At 36.1% G+C, this 24,793-nt stretch overlaps 2 protein-coding genes, 1 long non-coding RNA gene and 1 pseudogene across 4 annotated transcripts in view; 1 reads left to right on the top strand and 3 right to left on the bottom strand.

The window, feature by feature from the left end:
• Positions 1-399: 399 nt before the first annotated feature.
• LOC125832955 (putative disease resistance RPP13-like protein 1) overlaps positions 400-24,793 on the bottom strand; it is a 172,074-nt gene continuing 147,680 nt past the window's right edge. The window contains exon 2 of the mRNA XM_049512124.1: positions 400-4,221. Coding sequence (XP_049368081.1) covers positions 400-4,212 — 3,813 coding nt within the window. The 5' untranslated portion in view covers positions 4,213-4,221. The remainder of the gene's footprint in view (positions 4,222-24,793) is intronic.
• Positions 17,520-24,793, bottom strand: part of LOC125832956 (putative disease resistance RPP13-like protein 1) — a 72,126-nt gene continuing 64,852 nt past the window's right edge. The window contains exons 4-5 of the mRNA XM_049512125.1: positions 18,806-18,835; positions 17,520-18,668 (exon numbers count right to left, since the gene is read on the bottom strand). Coding sequence (XP_049368082.1) covers positions 17,520-18,668; positions 18,806-18,835 — 1,179 coding nt within the window. The remainder of the gene's footprint in view (positions 18,669-18,805; positions 18,836-24,793) is intronic.
• Positions 20,363-21,503, bottom strand: LOC125832970 (putative disease resistance RPP13-like protein 1; annotated as a pseudogene). The gene is made up of 2 exons (XR_007443278.1): positions 20,675-21,503; positions 20,363-20,588 (listed from the first exon to the last, which is right to left on the bottom strand). The product of XR_007443278.1 is annotated as a putative disease resistance RPP13-like protein 1 (transcript).
• Positions 20,961-24,793, top strand: part of LOC125832979 (uncharacterized) — a 68,314-nt gene continuing 64,481 nt past the window's right edge. The window contains exon 1 of the long non-coding RNA XR_007443279.1: positions 20,961-21,004. This is a non-coding gene — a long non-coding RNA (uncharacterized LOC125832979). The remainder of the gene's footprint in view (positions 21,005-24,793) is intronic.

Raw genomic sequence — 24,793 nt, 5'->3', positions numbered from 1 at the left:
TTGTATACCTCTGAATTCTATTAGAGCTATGCATTTACGAGTGAGCATGTTCATTACTCTAAACCTCCATTCTCCTTAGTCCTTTGATCAACTAACTCACTGAAAAACGGAAAGAACAAGAATACATGAAATGCTATCAACTTTCCGAAGCAAATAATTTCAACTCCTACTTATACCAGCTTTCGCTCTATCACCTTTTTTGCTGTCATCTAAAAGTAAATTCATCCCGATCCAAAGATGATTCCTCAGCTTCACAGTGGCAATAGACGCTTTGTGCTGCTCAAGGATTTAACAAAGGAAAAGAATTAACAAGCAAGTAAAGGGAAGTAAACAGAAAAATAAATGAAAAAAAAAAGAATTCTAACTTACAATTTGTCAGAGCACCATTTTTTTTAATCATTACTGGTATTCTCCACCAATATATATGGTGGGAATATGAGCAATTTTTGGCCAGTAATCCCCCTTGTTAAATTCTAGGAGTGGTTTGAGCAATGGGCAATTGCAAATATTTAGTTTAGAGATGGAAGTGGGCATCCCCGATTCGGGAAGAGATTGGAGATTAGGGCAATCCTCAATCTTTAGATGTCGAAGCCACGTGAGATGCTGAAGAGCTTCGGTCGGTAGTGAATGAAGATCATGATTGCGAAATAATTCTAGCTTAGAAAGAGAGGAAGGAAGCCCTTCTTCCAGCAATGACTGCATTTGAGGTAAATTATTAGCAAATAGGTACTCAAGAGAGGTGAGGCTTTTGAGAAGTTGGCTGCTTAATGTTTTCAGATTCCATATGCTAAGCCTTCGAATAGAGCAAGGCAACTCCCATTTTTCACCAGAAACATCGCTACCATCATGGCGGATGGTTAAATCTATGAGACAGGGGAGTCTCTGTAAATGCCACTCTTTTCGGCCATTCACCAGTTTCTTGCAATGGTTGATCTCAAGGACTTGTAAATTGAAGGGCAATCCTCCTTCAGGAAATGACTCTATATTTGGACATCGATACAGTGTCAGTTCCTTAAGAGATGGAAGGAGTTGTTGCATATGTTCTGGCAGCGACTTCAGCTTCTGGCAGTTGTAAATACGCAATGATGTCATCTGAGTCCCACATGCCACTGAAAGTATTTCAAGATTCTCACAATCACCAATTCCGAGTGTTTCAGTGGCAGTAGGAATCAAAAACCTAGTAAGGTTGTTGCAACTTCTTACACTCAAATTGCGTGCTCTTGGGAACAACTCAGGTGAATCACATCTTTGTAGATTCAATTCCTCGAGAAACATAGTATTCATTGACGCCTCCAATATCAGTTCCCCACAACCAGAGATTCTTATTGTCTTCAAAGTACTCGGCAAAATACTAATAGGTAAGGAGGTAAGAGACTTACAATCAGTAATTACTAATTCAACAATCTGTTTCATTCCTGCAAGTTGAGATGTAAACAGTTGAGCATCATCAAAAACAACTCCAACCTTGGGAGAATCAGCAACTTCAAACTCTTTTAAATTTGAAAGTTGGATAGGTGTCTCCAAACTGAGTTCAGGGCAGTTTGAAATTATCAATCTTGTCAGAGAAGAAAGATTTTCAGGCAACTTCCCAATCAACTTTGGGCAACCATCAATTGAAAGTTCCTCAAGTACAGGGAACTCTCCCTTCCCCAGTACATCCCACTGCTTCCACTCCAGCATCTTTGCAAATTCAAGCTTCTCAAGAGAGTTAAAAGGTTTTATGAAGGACGAACTACCATAGAACTCTTCTGTAACCTGTGTTATTTGATACATCCCTCTAATGGTAAGCAATTTTAAACAAGGAAGCTGTCCTAGCGCTGGCAAGGAATCACAGTCGTTGCCGTTGGAAAGATACACTTTTGTTAGCTTCTGAAATGAATGATCACCTAGCCAATTTGGAAATTTTGTCCCTCTATATCCGGTGATTCCGACTTCTTTTATGTTTGTATTTGGTTGTAGCTCATCGAGTATCTCTCTTTCAGTTTGTGAATTGTCAGCATTACTTCCGCTCCACTCCAAAGATAACCTTTCAACATGTTTCTTTTCCCTCATGTTTGCCTTCAGAGATTCCCTTCTATCAACCACATGCTGCAACTCTAGAATTGATAGAGTTCCATACAAGTTATGCAGTTCACCCAAATCTTCCATTCTCGAACCACTACAACCACTTAGAAGAAACTTGGCTCCCACTAGCACATCGAGACTTTTCAACTTGCTTAGATGTAGCGGCATCGTCAAGAAATAAGCATCGCTAATGTCGAGGTGATGCAAGTTGATCAATTTTTCCATCTGCAGAGGTAGCTCCTCAAGATAACTACAATTTGACAAGAGAAGTGTCTCTAAGTTGTACAGTAGACAAATTGAATCTGGCAACTTTTTTATCTTTGTCCAAGAAAGGTCCAAAAACCTTAGGTGCTTTAATTTAATAAACAAGTCATTTGGCAACTCCAAATTCCAATAATGAGACAGTGATAGTGCCCTTAGGGATGTTAGTCTTGGAAATATGTCATGCAGCATCCTCTTGTTAAGATGGCATGGACGCCGCTGGATATTGATGGGAAGCAATGTCCTCAGCTGCTCCAAATTGTACAAGGGTTTCAACTTTTCAAAGTCACCTAGGCCCATTGAGTAGGACATGTGCCGACTTTGTTCCAATATATGAGATCCTTGGTTCTCTTCCAACCTGATACACTGATTGGAAGATGCAATTTGGGCCAAATCATTGACAAGGTCATGCATTAAGAATTCCCCCGGATTCCATTCAGAAGACTGTCGGACCTTTTTAAACAATGTTCGCGATCTCAACTCGAGAAAGTATTGGTTAGCTGAATGCCACTGCTGTACAAGACCATTAGCAATCCACAGGTGAACAACTTGTTCTTTGCAAAAAAGATAATCTTTCGGATATATTGCACAAAAAGCAAAACAACGCTTCAAATGTGGAGGAAGATCATTGTAGCTCAACATCAACGCTGGTAAGATTCCATTCGGATGACTTGGCAGCTCCCATATCTCACTTTTTAAAATGTATGTCCACTCATTCACCTCGAATTTGGAGCGTAAAATGCCAGCAAGTGCCTTTAGAGCTAATGGCAATCCTTTGCATTTATGTGAAATTTGTTTTCCAACCACTTCAAGTTCTGGATGTTCCTCAGGATCCCTATTTTCGAATGAATGCTGTTTGAATAGAGCCCAAGAGTCTTCACTAGACAGAGTCCCCACATTGATTGTCCTACTACCCATCATCAAGGCAACACTCTCCTTACGTGTCGTCTCAATGATCTTACTTCCTACATCTCCTTGTACAAAAATATTTCTCAAGTCATCCCCCTCTTTATAGTCGTCATTCCACACATCATCTAGGACAATAAGAAACTTTTTTCCCTTTAAGCTTTCCTTCAATTTGACTTGAAGTTGATTCAGATTGTTGTCAACCGTTGAACCAATTTCTTGAAGTAACTCCTTTGTTATTTTGAGAATATCATACGGTTCAGACACATAGATCCAAGCTTTCAAGCCAAAATGGTTTTTTACCTTCTCATCGTTGTAAACAGCTTTAGCAAGTGTTGTCTTGCCCACGCCCCCCATTCCAACAACAGGAACTACAGTCGGATATTTTCCATTTCCATCCTCAGACAACAAACGGTCAATCAATTCCTCTATTTCATTCTGCCTGCCTAAGATATCAGATTCATCAACCAAAGAAGTTGAAGATTCCCTTTTTTCTTGTTTACCGGAATCAAGATACTTGGTTAGATCAAGGCGACCAATTTGCTTTTCCAACTCCTCCAATGTTTCAACGGTGTCTTCCAACTTCTCCTTTATGTTAATAAAAAAATCATCACTCAAGCACAGGTCGCAGTCACTTACCTGTTGATTGCTTGTTTCTCCAAGATTTTGATTCTGACCTTCCACCTTTAGTCTCAAAACCTCATAATTGACTTCTTCTATTAAGTTTTCAGCGCCTTCCACAGCATCTTGAAGCTCATTAAGCCACTGGCTCACATATGGATTTGATGCTTGCTTATTCTCTGCATCACTTAACACAGCCTGAAGGCCAAGCAAAGTCATCCTCAGCTTCTTTAAGAGCCGAACATCACGCTTGTCCCTCTTAAACATCTTCAGCAGATCACCATTAGGAGCAAGCCTATCAAAGAGAACATTCAAAGCTGAAGAGAGAAATGCACCACCAACTGCTAAGCCAATCTCCATTTCTGAAATCTGCAAATCAAAATAGGAAACCACAAAATGATTATAAGAATTTGGAGAAGAGTATTGTCCTGTTTCTTTAGTAAGAGCTTTATTTTACCTGTTGAATGATAAGAGTAATTTGCAAATATGAATGATCACTGATTTCTCTCTATCTGTCTTGCTAGTGGTTTTACTTGTAATTGGTACAACTATGTCTGTTACTATTAACTATTGTCCTTTTTTTCTCTTTTCCAAAAGTATGACTTTTCATCCAACAAGATGACAAAGACTATTCATTACTCTCTCAATGCCTTAAATAATTGAAGCAAGAGAGGATAAGAAAGGGGTCGTTTGCTGTGATGAATAAGACTAGTTAATTGAGGATTTTTTTTTTGTGTCCTTTAGGGATCGTTTGGTTTGAAGACAAGTTATGTTAAGATTAGTTATGCTGAGATAAGTTATGAAAGGATAAGTTCTGCTGATTTATTGGTTTGTCATAGTCAAATAATATACATGACATAATTTTTAAGAATAAGGGGTGTGTGATGGATAAAAGGAATTAATCCTGGAATAATTTTTTAGTGCCCTTTAATTCGTTGTTTGGTTGCAAAGGTTGGGATAAATTATCCCAAGATTAACAATTAGTCTTGGGATAAGTTATCCCTCCTTGAGGTGGAATAGTAATCCCACGATAACTTATCCTGGATAAAGAATGTAAAATAACAAAAATACCTCCCTTAAACTTTACATTCATGTATATTAACATAATTTTTAACAATATTTATGATAATATTCACAACCTTAATTATTCATTGTTTTTATGATATTATATTTTTCTATTAAAAATTGCATTTTATAAATATAATTTTTATTTATGAAGGCCAAGCAAAGTCATCCTCAGCTTCTTTAAGAGCTGAACATCACGCTTGTCCCTCTTAAACATGTTGAGCAGATCACCGTTAGGAGCAAGCCTATCAAAGAGAACATTCAAAGCTGAAGAGAGAAATGCACCACCAACTGCTAAGCCAACCTCCATTTCTGAAATCTGAAAAAAAAAACAAAACAAAGAATCACAAGATAGTTTTCTATTTTTACTATTAAGAGATTGAATTTACCTGTTGAATACTAGAGCAATATGCAAACAATATACTGATTGTCTGCTTAATTTGCAATTGTTATACCAATAACTATCTCTTTGATCAAAGAAAGAAAAGAGAAAACAAAAAGGTTTCAACTTTTAAATAAAGTGGTAGGTGTGCTATCATATCATGAATACATTGCAATGATAAAACTTGTCTCCTCACAAATACTGAAATAAATCACTAGTTAATTTATCAAATGATCACTCAATTAATACTTTTATCTCAAAAGGTCACTTAATTTTATTTTATACTCTTTCTAGTCTATATTAAGTGAATTTGTGAGAAAACACACATCAAAAAAAATAATTAGGACACTAATTATATTTTATTACCTAGCTAATTTACTCATTTCACGAGTCCTACGTCCTTTTGAGAATTAGAGAGTAGTAGACTACAAAATCTTGTTGGAATTAGAGGTATAAGTTGTAGTATATAGTACCTATGGTTTAAGAAAAGAGAAGAATTAAGAAGATGAAAATAAAAGAAATCAAAACGAAGGAATATAATGAGAAGGGTATATTTGAATCAAAAGTATAACGAGAATATATTTAAATTGTTTTTGATAGTGCAAGAACATATTTGATCCTTTGCTGTTTGGATAATGACTTCTCTCTCTTATTTCCCACAGCTTCACTTTGAAGCATATATTAAGAAAATAAAAATTACAGAACTTGTTATATTTTCATTGAATCAAACTTTTAATGAATTATTGGCGGACACCACCATTATATAAAGGCAAATGAGTAAGAATAATTCTAAGAAAGTAGGATTTGAATTATTTGGTGGGTCATGCACATGATGATTATGATCTGCACTTACCAAGAAACTTCATCTTTAGATGGAGATAAATTTTTATAAAGAGAAAGGAAAAGAAAGTGAATTATTGGGTAGGTCATGAATAGACGAAAGTTGTCTCATTTATATTCTGACGATTATCATGAACCAACATTATTATTTTTCTGTTTACTTTTCTTATTCTCTTACTTTTATTCACTAATTATTGAATATTCTAAAGCCTCCCAAACAATCAAACCTTCTACATTATGCAAAATCTATTGTTATGTGTTCATAAAAAGAACAAATTTGGTTTTTGGTGTCTTCTTCAAATTTCAAGCACTAAAACTAATCAACACTATATTACTATCATTATATCAACTTATCAAATTTAGCGCAACTCTATTTCGATATCATTATATAAAATTTTCAAATTTTTGAGTCCGGTTTTATTATTCTAACCTTATATTGTATATTTTGTATTTGAAAATTTACATTGTTTACATTTTTTCTTTCATAATTTCCGCATATATACTACCACTCCGGTCCTCATTTGCAGGATTACACTGAGTATGTTACAATTATTCAATTTATATATGTCAAGTAAAAAAAAAATAAGGGCTCTCTATGATGTTTGGCTTTAGGCCCCCCAAACTTGTTGAGACGGCCCGGGTTCAAACAACGGACATTAGAGAGAGGGGCAACATAGTAGTATTTGCTGCTTCACCTTAACTAAGACCACAGGCATAACTTGAAGTAATATCACTTACATATATATATACAAAATAAAATTACATCGGGTGCTTCAAACTCGTGCACAACGGAGCAATATCGAGGATGGAAGTATTACCAAACTCGTGGACGACACCATCTGGACATACCAACTTGACCTTGTAACACAGCTGGTCTAAATGCAGGTTCAAGCATTTCAAGCCAAATGTTTTAAGCAGTCATTCTTTGAGTTGAGGAGCACATTTAGACATACAGCGGTCGACATGTTTACCTGTGAAAAACCACATCAGTTAAATTACTCAAACACAAAATGATACAATGGGAATTTGAGCAATTACAGTTTCTGAATTCTGGAAAGGACTCATTTTCTGAGAATGAAATGCCTACCATTCTTTCGAGAGATGGAACGAATTCACGCATTGGTTCTGGTAGCAAACTTCAGCTATTACTGAAAGAATCTCGATGAGGAAATGACATCGTATCTTGGCAGAGAAACTGATCAATCAAACCTTGCACTTTGTTGAACTGCTGACAGAAGAGAAGAAAACAAAAACGATCTTAATGTGCTATAGGAGAAACTCCTTGTACAAAAGTTTGCTCAATACTTCCTTCTCAGTCTGATAAAAGAAAGTAATAGTGCCAAATTCCAGCAAAAAAAGAAAGTACCTTTCTTCACCTACACTCTGCTGACTGATCACAGTTGAGCTGATATTTGCTTATTCAAAAAGTTAACATGTGCATTACTCTAAACCACTTCCTCCTTCCACAACTCACTCGAAAAGGGAAATGACTTCTCTGGAAATAGTCCAATCAAGCGAAAACTATTGAGCTGACAAACTTGGTAGAACAATTGAATGTTAATACAGCCAAGCATTAAACTAGTAGCATCAAATCTATAGGCTGAGTAGTCCTTCTACTGCAAGCAATAACTCAGAGCAAATCAAGGTTGAACTGTACAATACACAGAGCTTGTGTCAGCCTTTGGACTAAAAATGGAGAATTCCAAAAAAATAAATTATCTGGACAGTAAATTGCAGCAAACGTGTTAAGACAACGCCATATTTTGAACAGCTTATATGCATGAGCTAAAAGTAAAAGAATTATTAAGAGATGACTCTTTCTAAGTTAATTCTAACAAAGTAAACTACAACTACTACCACTACAATATAAACATCTTGGTAACTGAAACATGTGTAAATCGTTTTTTGTTACCTAACCTTGAATTCATTCCGAGTAGGATATAATTCCTTGCCTTTCCCCTAGTTATGAGGTCCCACTCGAGATTGAGTAATGGAAATCAATTGAAGGAAACTTCATAATCTCCACAGTTATCAGCTTACTGTTTATATCTTCAGTCCAAATGTCTGAATATCCAAATACTGACAAAGGCTCAGTATATGCTATCAAATGCAGTCATATACTCCCTCCGTCCCATTTTATGTGAGGTAGTTTGACTCGGCATGAAGTTTAAGAAAGGAAGACTTTTAAAACTTGTGGTCCAAAATGAATGATAGAAATTTGTGTGGCTGTAAATCATTTTATTAAGGGTAAAATAGATATTTTATAGTTAAATTGCTTCTTAATATAGAAATGTGTCATTCTTTTTGGGACGGACTAAAAAGGAAAGTAACTCACATAAATTGGGACAGAGGGAGTAATAAAACATGAAATCAATATGCTATAACAAGGCATTAATATGGAAGCAGACATTAGAAGTCTTTTCGAATTTCTTTAAATTTCAAGATTGATGCAACTCTTTTAAAGGTTTTGGCTACCTGACTGAAAAATGAGGTTGTGTTCCTTTGGACCCCTTATCTCTGTGGGAGAGACAAGAAATGGGGAACAAAGCCGAACGGCTTTTCATGATGGCAAATTTTTTTCTAGTCTGCGAGATTTGAGGGAGAACATAGGTTAAAATACACATCCTAGAGATGATCATTCTCATAACATACAAACAAAACTAATCAAAGCTATCATCCTTTAAAAAATGGTTTTTTTACATGCATACAAAACTAGTAAAGACTAAGCTATGGAAGTAAAAATATCTTTTTGCGCTTATCAAATTTCAGATGATTACAGAAGAAATTAGCATCACGTGACTGCTGAAAAAGGACTCATGTTTTTGCTATCATTTTGGAAAAACTACACTTACATAAGTGATAAGGAGCAATCTAATTGTGACAACAAGTGAATGCTGTTTTGCTATCAAAATCCTACCAAAGCTGACCAGCTTTCATGATGGTGCATAATTTTGTATTCTGCAAGATTCGAGGGAGAAAATTTATTCATAAGAGGCAAGTAAGATAAATAATTGCTTGTATTAATACTCATTAGTATGTGACAGAGAGAAACTGCAAAAAAAAAAAAAAAAAGATATCATAGGCATACCAGATGAAGTGACCATCAATCCAAAAGCTGAGGTTAGATCGATCCAACACGATCTGAGTATGGGTGAGGGATTAGCACCAAATTTGGTCAATTCACCAAGTATGCATAGACTACATCAATTACAAACAAGTATATTTAGTTTCAGTTTTTTGGTATATATACACACAAAACAAAAGCTATTATGCTAAAAATCCATATACTGGCAAAAGCTCAGTATATGCTATCAAATGCAGTCGCATCAAACTTGAAACCAATACGATACAACATGCCTAAAATAAAAGAAGCAGATATTGGAAGTCTTTTCCAATTTCTTTAAATTCCAAGGTTTGGGCTACCTGACTGATAAAGTGAATTCCTTTGGACCCTTTATCTCCGTGGAAGAGACTAGAAATGGGTAACAAAGCCGAACAACTTTCATGATTTTCCAGTCTGCAAGTTGAGGGAGAAAATATGTTAATAGACAAGCAAAGAGAGTCTTACTAGTACATTAATATTACATTAGGACAATTGAGTCTGTGGAAGAGTCTTAACGAGAATACGTGAGTTGCTACTGAGATGAATTTCCAAAGGCAATAATTAATATATATGTGCATTGTAAAAGATTTCTAGTTCATTAAGATTTCGTCTACAGTGTTCCCATCACCATTTTGTTTTTTTGTTTTTCAGCTAAAATTAAATGCATCCTGATCTGAAGATGATTCCTCGGCTTCACAGTGGCAATAGAGGTTTTGCACTGCTCAAAGATTTAACAAGGGAAAAGAATTAACAAGAAAGCAAAGGGAAGTAAAAAAAAAAAAAAAAAAAGAATTCTTGAATTGCAATTGAAAATGAATTTCCAAGACAATAAACATCCTACTGACATATATGTGCATGTTAAAAGATTACTAGTTCATTAATATTACATTAAGCTATCAACTTTCCGGAGCGGATTATTTCAATTCCATACCAGCTTTCTTTTTCTCACCTTTTTGCTGTCATCTAAAATTAAACTCATCCCGATCCAAGATTATTCCCCGGCTTCACAGTTGCAATAGACGCTTTGCGCTGCTTAAAGATTTAACAAAGGAAAAGAATTAACTAACAAGCAAGGAGAAGTTAATATAAATAAATAAATAATGAAAAAAGAAAGAATTAAAATTACATATATCAGAGCACCATTTCTCTAATCATTACTGGTATGTATCCCTATCAATAATTATGGTGGAAAAATGAGCAATTCAAAATGGAGATAATGGCAGTCCCAGATAGCTAGATATCGAAGCAACATGAGGCCTCGAAGTTGACAGACTGCTAATAGGCATTCGAACAAAGCTCCACATTGGTAACTGAAAAGATTGGAAAGCTACATATAAGGTGTAGCATTTTGTTAATGGTGTGAGGATTTCTTAATTTGGAGAATTATAGTTAAAAGGATGAATTTTAAGAAACTGTTAGATTAGTTTAATTTTTAATTATATTTCTATTTTATAAAGTTTGTATTGAATTACTGATAAACGTTAAAATTGAAACATGATTATCGTGTTATATTTTGTAAGAACTATATTTAATCAAATAAAATAATTTTAAAAAATCTTTATAATGAGATGTTAAGAATAGTAGAAAATTTCAAATTGCACTTGAAAAATTCCTTTCTCAATCATGAATCCGAGCTTACTACTTGAATCACGAAAGGCGATTTCTCACTGCCTATTCAATAATTGATTCCTCAAATAGAAACTAAAACACATTATAAATTGTGAAGTCTACAAGCTAATAATTTTCTTTAAAATGAAAATTGCCAAACCAACAATAATATAACATGCAACCAAAGCTAAACAAAATTAATTAACATTGCATCAAACGGTTGGCTATATGTGATTTACACTCCTAGCGGTATATTGTGTTAACTGTTGAGTATATATATTAGATCAAAACATCTTCAATTACAAACTTCGATTGCAATTTCTTAATAATTCTCTTTTGATCTCATGACGTGTTAAAAACAACAGGAAAAAATATGATATTTAATATGATAACAAGGAATTTTTTTTAAATAATAATAATTATACATAAAAAAATAAAATAACTTATCTAAAGCATGAATATAATACGAAAATTAAAATGTTTTTATTTGCAACTTAGATTTTTACATGAATAAATTTATTTTTATTGGTAGGTCATGCAACAACCATTGTTTTATATATATGTGCTTCCAATATATATAATCTAGATGTTCAAAGCTTTAAGTATGAAGAAATCACCGGCTTTAGGTCCCAAACAAAGCATTTTCGTACAATAATATCTAATGTCAACATAATATTAAAATAAATTATCATAATGAACAAACCGTTACAATAGAATTCATTCAAGGATTTGAAATATCAGATCTTATAAAAAAAAGAAAAGAAAATAACAAATATAGGAATAATGTAATTTCATAGAACATGAAAATGATCATGGTTATCAATAAAGTTGCTTAAAGTCCATCTTGTTCTTTTAAAGATTGATTTCAACCTCTGGGAAGATTTCAATATCCTTTCTCTCATTGTAAACTCCATTAGAAGATCTAACAATTTGTACACATTTCCTTTTTGTAAACAACAAACGAATATAAGGAGAATTAGTGATCAGTGTTATGAACTGAAGCTAAAAGTGATATTAATATACTAAAGGATAAAAACAATAGAAATTTAGACAAATTTTTTTCATTTCTTCCAAAGTGTACCTAAGTCTCTTCAAAGTGTATAGATTGTTGTGTCAAATACCACAATTTATAGGACATCATTGAGTAAAATCAAAAGGTATCATAATCATGCCATTAATTTCTTGGGAGTGTGGGAAGATTATTGTCACGCCCCGAGCCTACACCCTGGACGTGGCCGGCACTCGAAGACCATTGCTGGCCCCCAAGCGAACCCTTGGCCTGGCTTTCTTAACTCAGCGGAAACTTAACTCAACAGAATAACTCAATGCAACGCAAGGTCATAAAACAACCCAACTGATAAAATCTTGGCCAAAAAATGCAACTCGAGTCTCAAAATAGAATATTTATATATACATAGATGAGAGACTCAATAATAACTGACTGTCTATGAAGCCTCTAAAATACTGAGATGGATGTTGGGACAGACCCCACAACATCCTAATAAAACAAAACTAAGAGAAACAAAATAACCGAGTCCTCCGGAATGCAAAGAGGCTTACCACTGACTCTGGAGTGCTCAACTGGATCAATGGCGTGCTGGATGCTAATCCTGGGTACCTGCGTCTGCATCATAATAAGATGCAGGCCAACTGGCATCAGTACATGGAATGTACGAGAATGCGAACTGGAAAGCTAAACCACAACTCAAGCTTGAAAGGAGTACATGAGAACACTTACCTTGGCTCTGCTCAACTCATGAATAACCGAACTCAATATAAAGCAATAAGACACATGCAATATATAAATAGCTTGTAAAACAGTGTAAACAACTTAGCTCGTTAATGATAAAACAATAACAAACTCAACTTTACTTATATAAAAGTAATATAGCTTTTGTGGGAGATTCTTTAACCGACAACCACCACTATGAGCCCTAGTAATGATGCAACGTTTTACCTCACGTTGCCCAAGGACCATCCTATACCTTGCCGTGATATAGGACCTTACTTTACTTAGTGGATCCACTAGCTTAATCTTACGTGATCATCTAAAAAGAATGACCCGTCAAGTCCCATGTTGGCTACATGGTTCTTATGGAGAGTTGAGTTAATATGAACTCGCTTCCCCAATTCGGTGCTCAATACTACTCCCAAAAATACTTTGGCTCATAAGTGCTTTTAAACACATCTTTCTTTAGTTTGAGATAATTGCTCAAAGCTTAGCTTAAAAATCTCTTTTGGAATCGGTGTTCCCTTTCTTGCTCAAATGTGAAAACATTTAAAAACTTCTTTGGGAATACTTAGTTCTCTAATGACTTTTGAGAAATGAACTTGACTCTATACTCTTGGCTTAAATTGAAACTCGATACTTTTTACTTAACTTGAAACTCTATACTCTTTACTTGACTTGAAACTTGAGCCTTAAAATGAAGTTAAAACGTTCAATGAAGACTCTTGAAAAAACTTTAAAGACTTGCTTCTTAACTTCTAGACTTGACTCTAACTTCACTTGACTTGATCCTAACTCGCCTTGAATTGGATTATGAATTCAAGGTATATGATCACATGTTTATGGATGAGTTCTTGACGTTTAGACGTACCTTGGAGTGTTGGAAACAACTATAAAACATATGTACATTACCAAGGAACATGTATGAAAAAGTGGGGAATGAATGGGAAAGGTTGACGTCCTTGGCGCTCTAAGAGGCGCGGAGCGCCAGCCTTCAGACCTCAGAGAGGCCTGCTGGGCGCTCTGCTAGGCGCGCCGCCCCAAGGGCTGGACTTCAGAGTCCCTTTTGGGGCACGCTGGCTGGTGCGACGTCCCAGCCCTTTTCCCCGAAAATCCGACTTTTCTCCTTAGTTTCTCCAACTCTAAACCTTCTAAACTTCAAAGTTTCCAGCCCCAAACACTTCAAATCATACATCCCCTAAAGATACAATGGATTCAACTCGAAATCAAAACCGGAAACATACACCAAACCAACAAGAAACTTCAACAACACAACCAACAACCTCAACAAACACAACCAATCTTTTCTCGGAATTAAAACGAGTTTGGCGTGTGGGGGAAAGAACCAACCCAACACTATGATCTCACATACCTGAATAGGGATCACCCCTGACGAAACCACGACGATCTCCTTGCTTGCTCTTCTCTATCTCCTCTTCACTCACAAATCCTCACTCTCACTCTTTTTAAAAAGGGAAAAACTGATCAAAAAAATCAGTCTAAATCCCTAATATAATAACCAAAAGAATTGGTTAGGGAAAAGACCAAAATACCCTTAAAATTTTCGGGCTGACTTCCCTGTACCAACAGCCCAACTTCCAAAGGGCATAATTCACTCATACGAACTTGGAATCGAGCAAACTTGGCGGCGTTGGAAAGATCATTCCACGAGCTTCGCAAAAATAACTGGAACTACACCTAACTCATCCTGATCTAGGAGTTATGACTGTTCAAAGTTGGCCAAAAACTCACTTTTTCCCACACTTAACCAAATTTCCAGATTTTAAATTCTTCCCAAAACTCACTATTTCCGATTCTAAGCCTCTTCATAGTTATTTCAAATTGCCGGATGTTACAATTATTAAGGTGTGAAGGTACATGATGAGATAGTTGAGGTGTGGTATTAATACACATTATGATAAAATTACACCTAAAACTGATCAGATAGAGAAACGAAAAGTTTCTCTAATAGTTTTTCGTAACTTTATAATTAATTATTTTTACAACTCTTCATTCTCCTACTTTATTTTAACAATAAGTGAATCAACTTAGCAATTTAGGCATATTTAATATTTAATTAATTAGATATTTTATAATATTTCAATCAAGTATAGGGATAAAATGGTAATTCAACTTTGCAACTTGAGGATTCCCACTTTTAATAATACTAGTCATGGACACGTGCGTTGCACGTGTGAGCCATGCTAAGTTGTCTCATTCTCTCGATAGACATTTGTAAAGCAGTGTTGTTATGAGTGCGGGCAATAGTATTGATGTAGTAGAAGTGTGCATTATGTTAAAAAGCCTTATCTCACGAGCACATACACCAGGTAACTCTATCGACCAAAGCTTTGGCCAATTAGGAAGAAATCACCAAGTGCCTTTGTCAACATACTTTATTAAAAATGATAAAGATTTTCAGCACACTCGTTCCGAATTTGACTCAGAACTCAATTTTTTGCAGCAATTGCTATATATTAGCACACTTTTATGAAGAAATATTGAGATGCCAAAACCCCTCCAAAAAGAAAGGCAATTGCGATGTATTTAAGGGCATTTTCGATCCAGCAGCTGCACGAAGCCACCAACTGTATCAAGAATAAATTAGGCCAAGGAGCTTCTGGTGGTGTTTATAGCGGAATTCTCAAGTTAGAGGATGAAGAAGTTGAAGTTGCTGTGAAGAAATTAGGAAATGGAATTGAACAAGGTGATTATAAAGAATTTTTGGCAGAAGTAAGGGTGATAGGCCTAACACATTAGAAAAATCTGGTTCATTTGTTAGGCTTCTGCAATGAAAAAAGCAACGGGCTTGTTGTTTATGAATTATTGAAAAATGGGGCTGTGTCAAATTTGATCTTTTGCGATGGACAAAGACCAAGCTAGAAGCTAAGAAGTGACACAGAACTTGACATTGCCAGAGGCCTGTTATACTTTCATGAAGAGTGTGAGAACCAGATCATTCATTGCGACATTAAGCCACAAAATATCCTTCTTGACAAGAACAACACTGCAACATCACTGATCAACACCCTTGAGAAATAGGGTAAAAAGAACAAACTACAATGTCAAACCACTCTTTTCATTAAATAAACTAAGTCGGAGCACTGATACATGAATCAATATCATTTCCTACTGTAAGTGCTATAAACTTGTCTTTAAATAATAACCTAGGGTATTTACGGATCAAATTAGACCCATCATAAGCCTCTTTAATTATCATGGTACTCCTGACACCTTTATTAGAGATGTAGAATATACCATGTTGTTTGATTAAGCAAAGCAAAAGTCTAGCTGGTAACTGTTCTTTAAGTATCACGGTACTCCTGACACCTTTATTAGTGATGTAGAATATACTATGTTGTTTGATTAAGCAAAGCAAAAGTCTAGCTGGTAACTGTAACTTGGAATGAAATGCATCTATTTGAGCAGATGTCAACCTCTTTTCCATAGTCAAACTAAGGAGCTCGTGAAGCACTGCAACTACTCGTTCAGTAGTAAAAGCAGAGTAAAGGTCTATTTTTTCATGGCGATTCTTGAAGGCAATGATTAGCTAACTACAGAAAAGGACACACTGGCAATTCTGGAAAATACTCTCAAGGACAATTAAAATGGGAGAAGAGGATCCAGATGGCTAAACAACAACTCAGATAAAATGATCCTTAAACTTTGACAATTGCTCCAACTCATCATAAAAGGAAAATATTCCACAAGTGGGATTAAATGATGGACCATCTACATATCTAACCAATCAACAACAACATACGTAGTGTAGTTCCACAAGTGGGATTTAGGGTAGATATTCAACTAATCGTAGAGCGAAATTGCAATCAAATTTCTTTTATTAGAATACTCACAATGTCAACTATTTCAACACATAAAACTTATATTCAATCAGTAAAAATGGGAGGAAGATAAACAAATGACAAGGTCCTTCTGGAACAATAAAAAAGAGTTCCTACATTAAAATCATAATGGAGCTTTTAGGACTACCTGAACCGCTGCAGGATCAGATTCGTGCAAAAGTTTCCAATAAGCTGCTGTTAGAAGTTGCATAGGAAAGAGAACCATTAGGCACAACATTGCTAACAACTTTCGTATTTGATACAGATCCCAGACATGCGGATCATAAAGAAAAAAAATTGCTAACGACTTAAAATGCATGCTTTCTAGCAGAATCAAGAAGTAACAGATAGAAATTTTACTTTACTGACCATACTTACTGATTAAACAACAATCTGTGGGGTACTTTACTGACCGTACTTATTGATTAAACAACAATATGAGGAGAATTTTTTTTTTACCTGACAATGTTGTATTTGATTGAGGCACAGAAAAGAGTAACAGATTAATGGGCAATAACAACTTGTTGGAGACATTTATATAGATGCCTGAAGTATCTGTAAAGGCTTTCGATCAGCTGAACCTGAGCGTCGAAAAAGGTCTGTTGCACTGATCGAGGAGTTTGAGCAGAAACTCTACGTCTCTGTTACGTTGAACGATGAGGCTGAGGCAACGTTTGGTTTCTGGAGAATTAAATTAGGTATTATCAGCTAATTTATTATGAGCTAATTTATAATAAATTAATATTTATTAAAACTGTAGGGTTAAAACGGTAAATCAACTTTTGGGTTAAACTCTTCCTACTTATAATAATATATATATATATGATGATATGATGATGATAAGATGATATGATGATTATAGTGTTCCCACCCGAATATAAATATTTTTTCACCTTCTTTTTTGTAATCAAACATTAAATTCATCCTGATCTGAAGATGATTCCTCGGCTTCACAGTGCAACAGACGCTACACACTGCACAAAACAATATAACAAAGGAAAAGAATCAACAAACAAGCAAAGAGAAGTAACGAAAAATAAAAAGCTACTGAGATAAAAAGAGTTCTTACATCTGTCCGAGTACCATTTGTTTTTATCATCACAGGTATTCCCCATTGATCTGTATAGTGGAAATATGAGCAATATTTGGCCAGTATTCCCCCTTCATAAATTCTAGACGTGGATTGAGCAATGGGCAGTGTGAAATAGATAGTTTAGAGAGGGCAGAGGGCATCCCTTTTACTGGAAGATGTTGAAGTTTAGGACAAGAATGGATGGTCAGCCAGGAGAGGGAGGAGGGAAGCGCTGATTCCGGAAGAGATTGGAGTTGACTGCAGGAGCTAATCTGTAGATGCCTAAGAGAAGTGAGGCCCCGAAGACCTTCAGTTGACAGTGAATGGAGCTCACGATGATCTGATAATGTTAGTGAAGAAAGAGACGAGGGAAGCCCTTCTTTGATCATTGACTGAATTTGAGGTAAACGAAGAGTGGATAGAGATTGAAGAGAGGTGAGGCTTTTGAGAAGTTGGCTGCTTAATGTTTTCATATTGTATACCTCAAGTCTTTGAATTGAGCAAGGCAACTCCCAGTGAATCTCTTCGTCAGTAGAACCATGGAAGATTTTAAGTTCTCTGAGGCAAGGGAGTCTCTGTAAATGCCACTCCTTTCGATCATTCTCCAGTTTCTTGCAATACCAGATCTCAAGGACTTCTAGACTGAAGGGCAACCCTCCTTCAGGGAAGGACTTTATTTCTGGACAATAATACAGGAGGAGATGATTAAGAGATGGAAGAAGTTCCTGCATATGTTCTGGCAGCGACTTCAGCTTCTTGCAGCTGTGAATTTTCATAGTTCGCAACAACGTTGGAGTCCTGGATGCCACCAAAAGTATTTCAAGATTTTCACATCCAGAAATATCTAGATCTTCAGTCCCAGTAGAAATCAAAAGCCTAGTAAGGCTGTGGCAACTATTTACACTCAAATAGTGTGCTCTTGGGACCAGCTCAGGTGATATATCATTTATAGAATTACATTCAGTTAGTACCAGTCTCTCGAGAAACATCTCACTAGCTGACGGCTCCAATTTCAATTTCTCACAATCATGTATCTCTATTTTCTTCAACGTTTTCGACAGACTGCTATTAGGTAAGGAGGTAAGAGAGCGACAACTTTCAATAATTAATGACTCTAGCTGCATCATTCCTTGAAGTTGGGATGCAAACAGCTCAGCGTGATCAAAAAGTTGGAAGTTGAAACCTTTAAAGAACCGACAACTTCAAACCTTTTTAGACTTGAAAGTTGGATAGGTGTTTCCAAAATGAATTTCGCACAATTTGAAATTGTCAATCCTGTCAAAGAACAAAGATTTCCAGGCAACTTCCCCATCAACTCGGGACATTCTTTTATTAAAAGGTTCTGAAGTGCAGGGAACTCTCCACTTCCTAGTACGTGCCATTGCTTCCACCTAGACATCCGATTAAATTCAAGCCATTCAAGAGAGTTAAATGGCTTTATTGAAGATGGGCTACCATAGAATTCTTCTGTCACCTCTGTTATTCCATCCATATACCCAATGGTGAGGACTTTCAAAGAAGGTGTCCTAGTGCTGGCAAGGAATCACAGTTGTTGCAGCGGCTAAGAGACAACTTCACTAGCTTAAGAAAGGAATAATCAGCCAACCAGTTTGGAAATTTTGTCCCTCTATATCCAGAGATAATCAGTTCTTTTATGTTTGTGTTTGGTTGTAGTTCATCGAGTATGTCTCTTTCAGTTTGTGAATTGTCAGCAATACTTCTACCCCACAACAATGATAACCTCTCAATATGCTCCTTTTCCCTCATGTTCTCCTTCAAAGCTTCCCTTCTATCAACCACATTTTGCAACTCTACAATTGATAGAGATCCATACAAGTTGCAGAGTTCACCCAAATCTTTGAGTTTCAAACCACTTGGGAGACATGTAACTCCTAATAGCACCTGGAGGCTTTTCAACTTGCTAGGATGTAGCAGCATCTTCAACCGAGAACAACACCTAATGTCAAGGTAATGCAAGTTGATCAAATTTCCCATCTGCAGCAGTAAATCCTCAAGATAATCACAAGACGACACGATAAGTGTCTCTAAGTTGTACAACACACAAATTGAATCTGGTAACTGTTTTATCTTTGTCCAAGAAAGGTCCAAAAATCTTAGGAGTTTTAATTTGATAAATAAGACATTCGGTAACTCCTTGATGTCATAACGAGAAAATGAAAATGCCCTTAAAAATGTTAGTCTTGGAAGTATGTTATGCAGCACCCTCTTGATTAGATTAACTGAAAACAAATGAAGCTGGATATTTATCGGAAGCAATGTCCTTAATTGCTCCAATTTGTAGAGGGTTTTCAATTTACCAAAATCACCATCTCCTATTGAAAATGACGAAAAGTTATCACCCATGGAATACGACAAGTGTTGAGTTCGTTCAAACATATGATGTCCTTCGATGTCTTCCAACCTGGTACAAAGTTTTGAGATGCAATTTGGGCAAGATCATTGACAAGGTCATGCATAACGAATTTCTCACCATCCATTTGAGAATATTTGTCCAAGTCCTGCCTTAAGAATACCCCTCCCTTCCATGCAAAAGAATCAGGGACCCTGTCTAACAATGTCTTGATCTCAACTCGAGAATGTATTGGTTGCCTAGTTCTTCAACCGCTTCATCTTTCTGCAACTGCTGTACTAGACCATTAGCAATCCACAGTTGAATGACTTGTTCTTTGTAAAATTGATAATCTTTTGGAAATATTGCGCAATAGGAAAAGCATCGCTTCAAATGTGGAGGAAGATCATTGTAGCTCAACATCAATGCTGGTAACATTCCATTGTCTGGCAGCTCCCATATTTCACTTCTCAAAATGCGCTTCCACTTTTCAATCGTTGATTTTGAGCGTAACATCCCAGCAAGGGTCTTTATAGCTAAAGGCAATCCTTTGCATTTCTCTGCAATTTTCTTTCCAATCTCTTCAAGTTCTAGATGTTCCTCAGGATCCCTGTTTTCTAATGAATGTCGTTTGAATAAAGCCCAAGAGACTTCATTAGACAGAATCCCCACATTCATTGCCCCACCACCCATCATCAAGGCACACTCTCCTTACGTGTTGTCACAATGATCTTACTTCCGAGATCTCCTTGCACAAAAAGATTTCTCAAGTCATCCCACTAATTATAGTGGTCATTCCAAACATCATCTAGAACAATAAGAAACTTTTACCTTTTAAGCTCTCCTTCAATTTGATCTGAATCTGATTTATATTATCATCAACCTGTAAGCCAATCTCTTGAAGCAATCCTTTTGCTATTCTGAAAGCATCATATTGTTCAGACACACAAAACCAAGCTTTCAAATCAAAATGGTCGTTCACCTTCTCATCATTGTAAACAGCTTTAGCAAGTGTTGTCTTGCCCACGCCCCCCATTCCAACAACAGGGATTACAGTTAAACTTCTACCATTTCCATCAACAGATAATAAACGGCCCACCAATTCCTCTGTTTCACTCTGCCTACCAAAGATATCAGATTCATCAACCACAGAAGTTGAAGGTCTTCTAGTTTCTTGTTTACCCGAATCAAGACACAATTTCAGGTCAAGACAACCAATTTGCTTTTGTAACTCCTCCAATGTTTCAATATTTTCTTCCAACTTATCCTTTATGTTAAGAAAAAATTCATCACTCAAGGACAAGCTGAGGTGACTTACTTGCTGGTTGCTTGTTTCTGCAAGATTTTGATGCTGGCCTTCCACCTTAAGCCTCAAAGCTTCACAATTGACTTCTTCAATTAAGTTCTCAGCAGAGTCCACAGCATCTCGAAGCTAATTAAGCCAGTCGCTCACAAATGGATTTGATGCTTGCTTATCCTCTGCATCACTTAGCACAATCTGAAGACCACACAAAGTCATTTTAAGCTTTTTTAAGAGACGAACATGATGCGTATGCTTCTGAAACATCTTGAGAAGCTCACCCTGAGGAGAAAGCCTATCAAAGAGAACATTCAAAGCTGAAGAGAGAAATGCACCACCAACTGCCAAGCCAATATCCATTTCTGAAATCTGAAAAACAAAACAAAGAATCAAAAAATGGACAAGAATGGCAAAAATTAAAGATGGTTGTCTATTTTTGCTAGGAATTAAGAGATTGAATTTACCTGTTGAATGCTAGAGCAATATGCAAACAATATGGTGTTCTTAATTTGCAATTGCTATACCAATAACTATCTCTTTGGTCAAAGAAAGAAAAGAGAAACAATCTTTTTTCTCTTTTCAAAAAGATAGCAATTTTCCACAGCTTAGCTGTCTCCCTCTTCACTTTGGTATATTTTACTCTATTCTTTCTTGACTTGAGTATCAAATTCCATACAATAATAATTTATTATTGGTGGACACCACCATTAGATAAAGGAAATGAGTAATATAATTCTAAGAAAGTAGGATTTGAATTATTGGGTGGGTCATGCTCAAGATGATTATGATCTACACTTACCAAGAAAATTCATACTCAAATAGACCAATCATATATTATTATAAGTAGGAAGAGTTTAACCCAAAAGTTGATTTACCGTTTTAACCCTACAGTTTTCATAAAGATTAATTTATTATAAATTAGCTCATAATAAATTAGCTGATAATACCTAATTTAATTCTCCAGAAACCAAACGTTGCCTCAGCCTCATCGTTCAACGTAACAGAGACGTAGAGTTTCTGCTCAAACTCCTCGATCAGTGCGACAGACCTTTTTCGACGCTCAGGTTCAGCTGATCGAAAGCCTTTACAGATACTTCAGGCATCTATATAAATGTCTCCAACAAGTTGTTATTGCCAATTAGCTATTACTCTTTTCTGTGCCTCAATCAAATACAATATTGTCAGGTAAAAAAAATTTCTCCTCATATTGTTGTTTAATCAATAAGTACGGTAAGTAAAGTACTCCACAGATTGTTTGTTTAATCAGTAAGTATGGTCAGTAAAGTAAAATTTCTATCTTTTACTTCTTGATTCTGCTTGAAAGCATGCATTTTAAGTCGTTAGCAATTTTTTTCTTTATGATCCGCATGTCTGGGATCTGTATCAAATACTGTTGAGATGTGCACATTTTACATTTTAGTCCATTGTCCACTTTTCTGTTATTCACTGTAGCAGTTAGTTATAACTGTTTTCAGCTGTAATTAGTTAGTAAAAACGATTAGGTGTCAATAATGAGAATTAGTTAGTTGTGAGAATATTCTAGAATAAGTGACGTATGTATATAAGGGACAATCACGTGTAAAGTGTGGTTTGAGAAAACATAAATAATATCTTCTTCTTCTTCCTAATTCTTTCTTCTTCATAGATTCATCAATGGAGGATTGAGTGAATTAGAATTTTTACATGGTATCAGAGCAGTCGATACTGGCTGTGTAGAAGACGACAAGTTGTGTAGAAGACGACAATGGCTCCTATCAAAATAGATCAGAATGATCCTTTGTACATAGGTCCATCAGATGCTTCAGGTGCGGTGTTGATTCCTATCAAATTGACTGGATCTGAGAATTACGGAATCTGGAGTCGATCGATGCGTATTGCGTTATTGGGAAAAAGGAAGTATGGTTTTGTTACGGGAGCTTGTAGTCGAACTCTGTATCCAGATGCATTACACGAGCAATGGGAGACTTGTAATGCGATGGTCCTTTCATGGTTAATGAGTACGGTCAGTGAAGAACTTCTAAGTGGTATTGTGTACGCCACAACTGCTTACACTGTCTGGGAAGACTTGAAAGAGCGATTCGACAAGGTCAATCGAATGAGAATTTATCAACTGCATAGAGAGATCCACACACTTTCACAAGGTACTGATTTTGTTTCTACTTACTTTACTAAATTGAAGAATTTATAGGGAGAGTTTGATGCACTGGTTCCTTCACCAAGTTGTGCTTGCCCAAAATCAAAGGAATATGCAGATCACATGTATCAGATGCGCCTAATTCAGTTTTTGAGTGGTTTGAATGAGTCCTATGATCAGGCTCGTAGACAAATTCTGCTGAAAGGTGTAACTCCTTCTATCAATCAGGCATATGCCATGATTATAGAGGATGAAATTCAACATTCAACTTGTGTAGCTGCTGCGTGTGAGAAACCTGATGCAACACCTCTTGCAATGCAAGTTAACAGAGGTCATGTGTTCAATACTGGAAATCAGAATTATAAAGGAAGGAAGTGTGAGTATTGTCATTTTACTGGTCACACTAAGGAGAATTGTTACAAACTAATTGGATATCCTGCTGACTGGAAACAGAGAAGAAAATCTGGTTATAACAATAGTAACTCAAAGGGACAATCTGTGCATGACTCTGGAGGACAAAATAATCAAGGATTTGGAAATTTTGGTGGTAATAGAGGCAACACTGGGCAACTCTCAGCAAATGTGACTGCTGGCTCTAGAGATCAGGTGGATCACACTAATACCAACAGCCAAGAGGTGAACAATGCTTTTATGGCTAAGGCACATGGATTCACTGATGGAGAATATCGACAAATTATGGACATGCTGCATAAAGACAACAAAGAGGTGAAGCAGGCCAATATGACAGGTAAGGCTACTTGTTTCTCATCCAATGTTTCTTCACATACTTGGATAGTAGACTCTGGTTGTTCTCATCATATTACAGCCGATAGAAAGTTGTTAACCACCAGTAGATGTTTAGATAAGTCTCAAGGAGAAAGAGTAAATTTGCCCACAGGAGATAAGGATGAAATATCACATATTGGAGAGGCATGTATGTTTAATTCTGAAACTGTGAAGGATGTACTGGTTGTTCCTGACTTCAAGTTCAACTTACTGTCAGTGTCCAAAATAACCAAGGAACTCTCCTGCTTTGTTTCCTTTTACCCTGACTTCTGTGTGTTTCAGGATCTTTACAGTGGCAGGGTGAAGGGGATTGGTAGGGAGGAAGGAAGTTTATATTTTTTCAAAGGTGCATGTGGAGAAACAAAACACAGTGGAGTTCAAAAGCATCCGAGGATAGCAGCAGGAGTATCAAAGCAGGATTGTGGCTTATGGCATAGAAGACTTGGTCATCCTTCATCCCATACCTTGAAGTGTTTAGATTTACTTCATAATAATAAGGATGCAGAATCTCTCAATAATTGTTCAGTCTGCCCATTAGCTAAACAGACTAGACTACCATTTCCTATTAGTGAGTCTAGATCATCTATGTTTTTTGACATTGTGCACATGGATCTTTGGGGACCCTATAAGGTTCCCACCTTTGACAAGAAATACTATTTTCTAACAATCGTTGATGATCATAGTAGATACTCTTGGATTCATTTACTTCAGCTTAAATCTGAAACTATTG

Source organism: Solanum verrucosum, unplaced genomic scaffold (assembly GCF_900185275.1).
Source record: "Solanum verrucosum unplaced genomic scaffold, falcon-dt-bn FXZP01000016.1, whole genome shotgun sequence".
NCBI classification, from domain to species: domain Eukaryota; kingdom Viridiplantae; phylum Streptophyta; class Magnoliopsida; order Solanales; family Solanaceae; genus Solanum; species Solanum verrucosum.
Note: the sequence above shows the minus strand (reverse complement) of the source record. Positions and strands in the feature narration are given on the sequence as shown.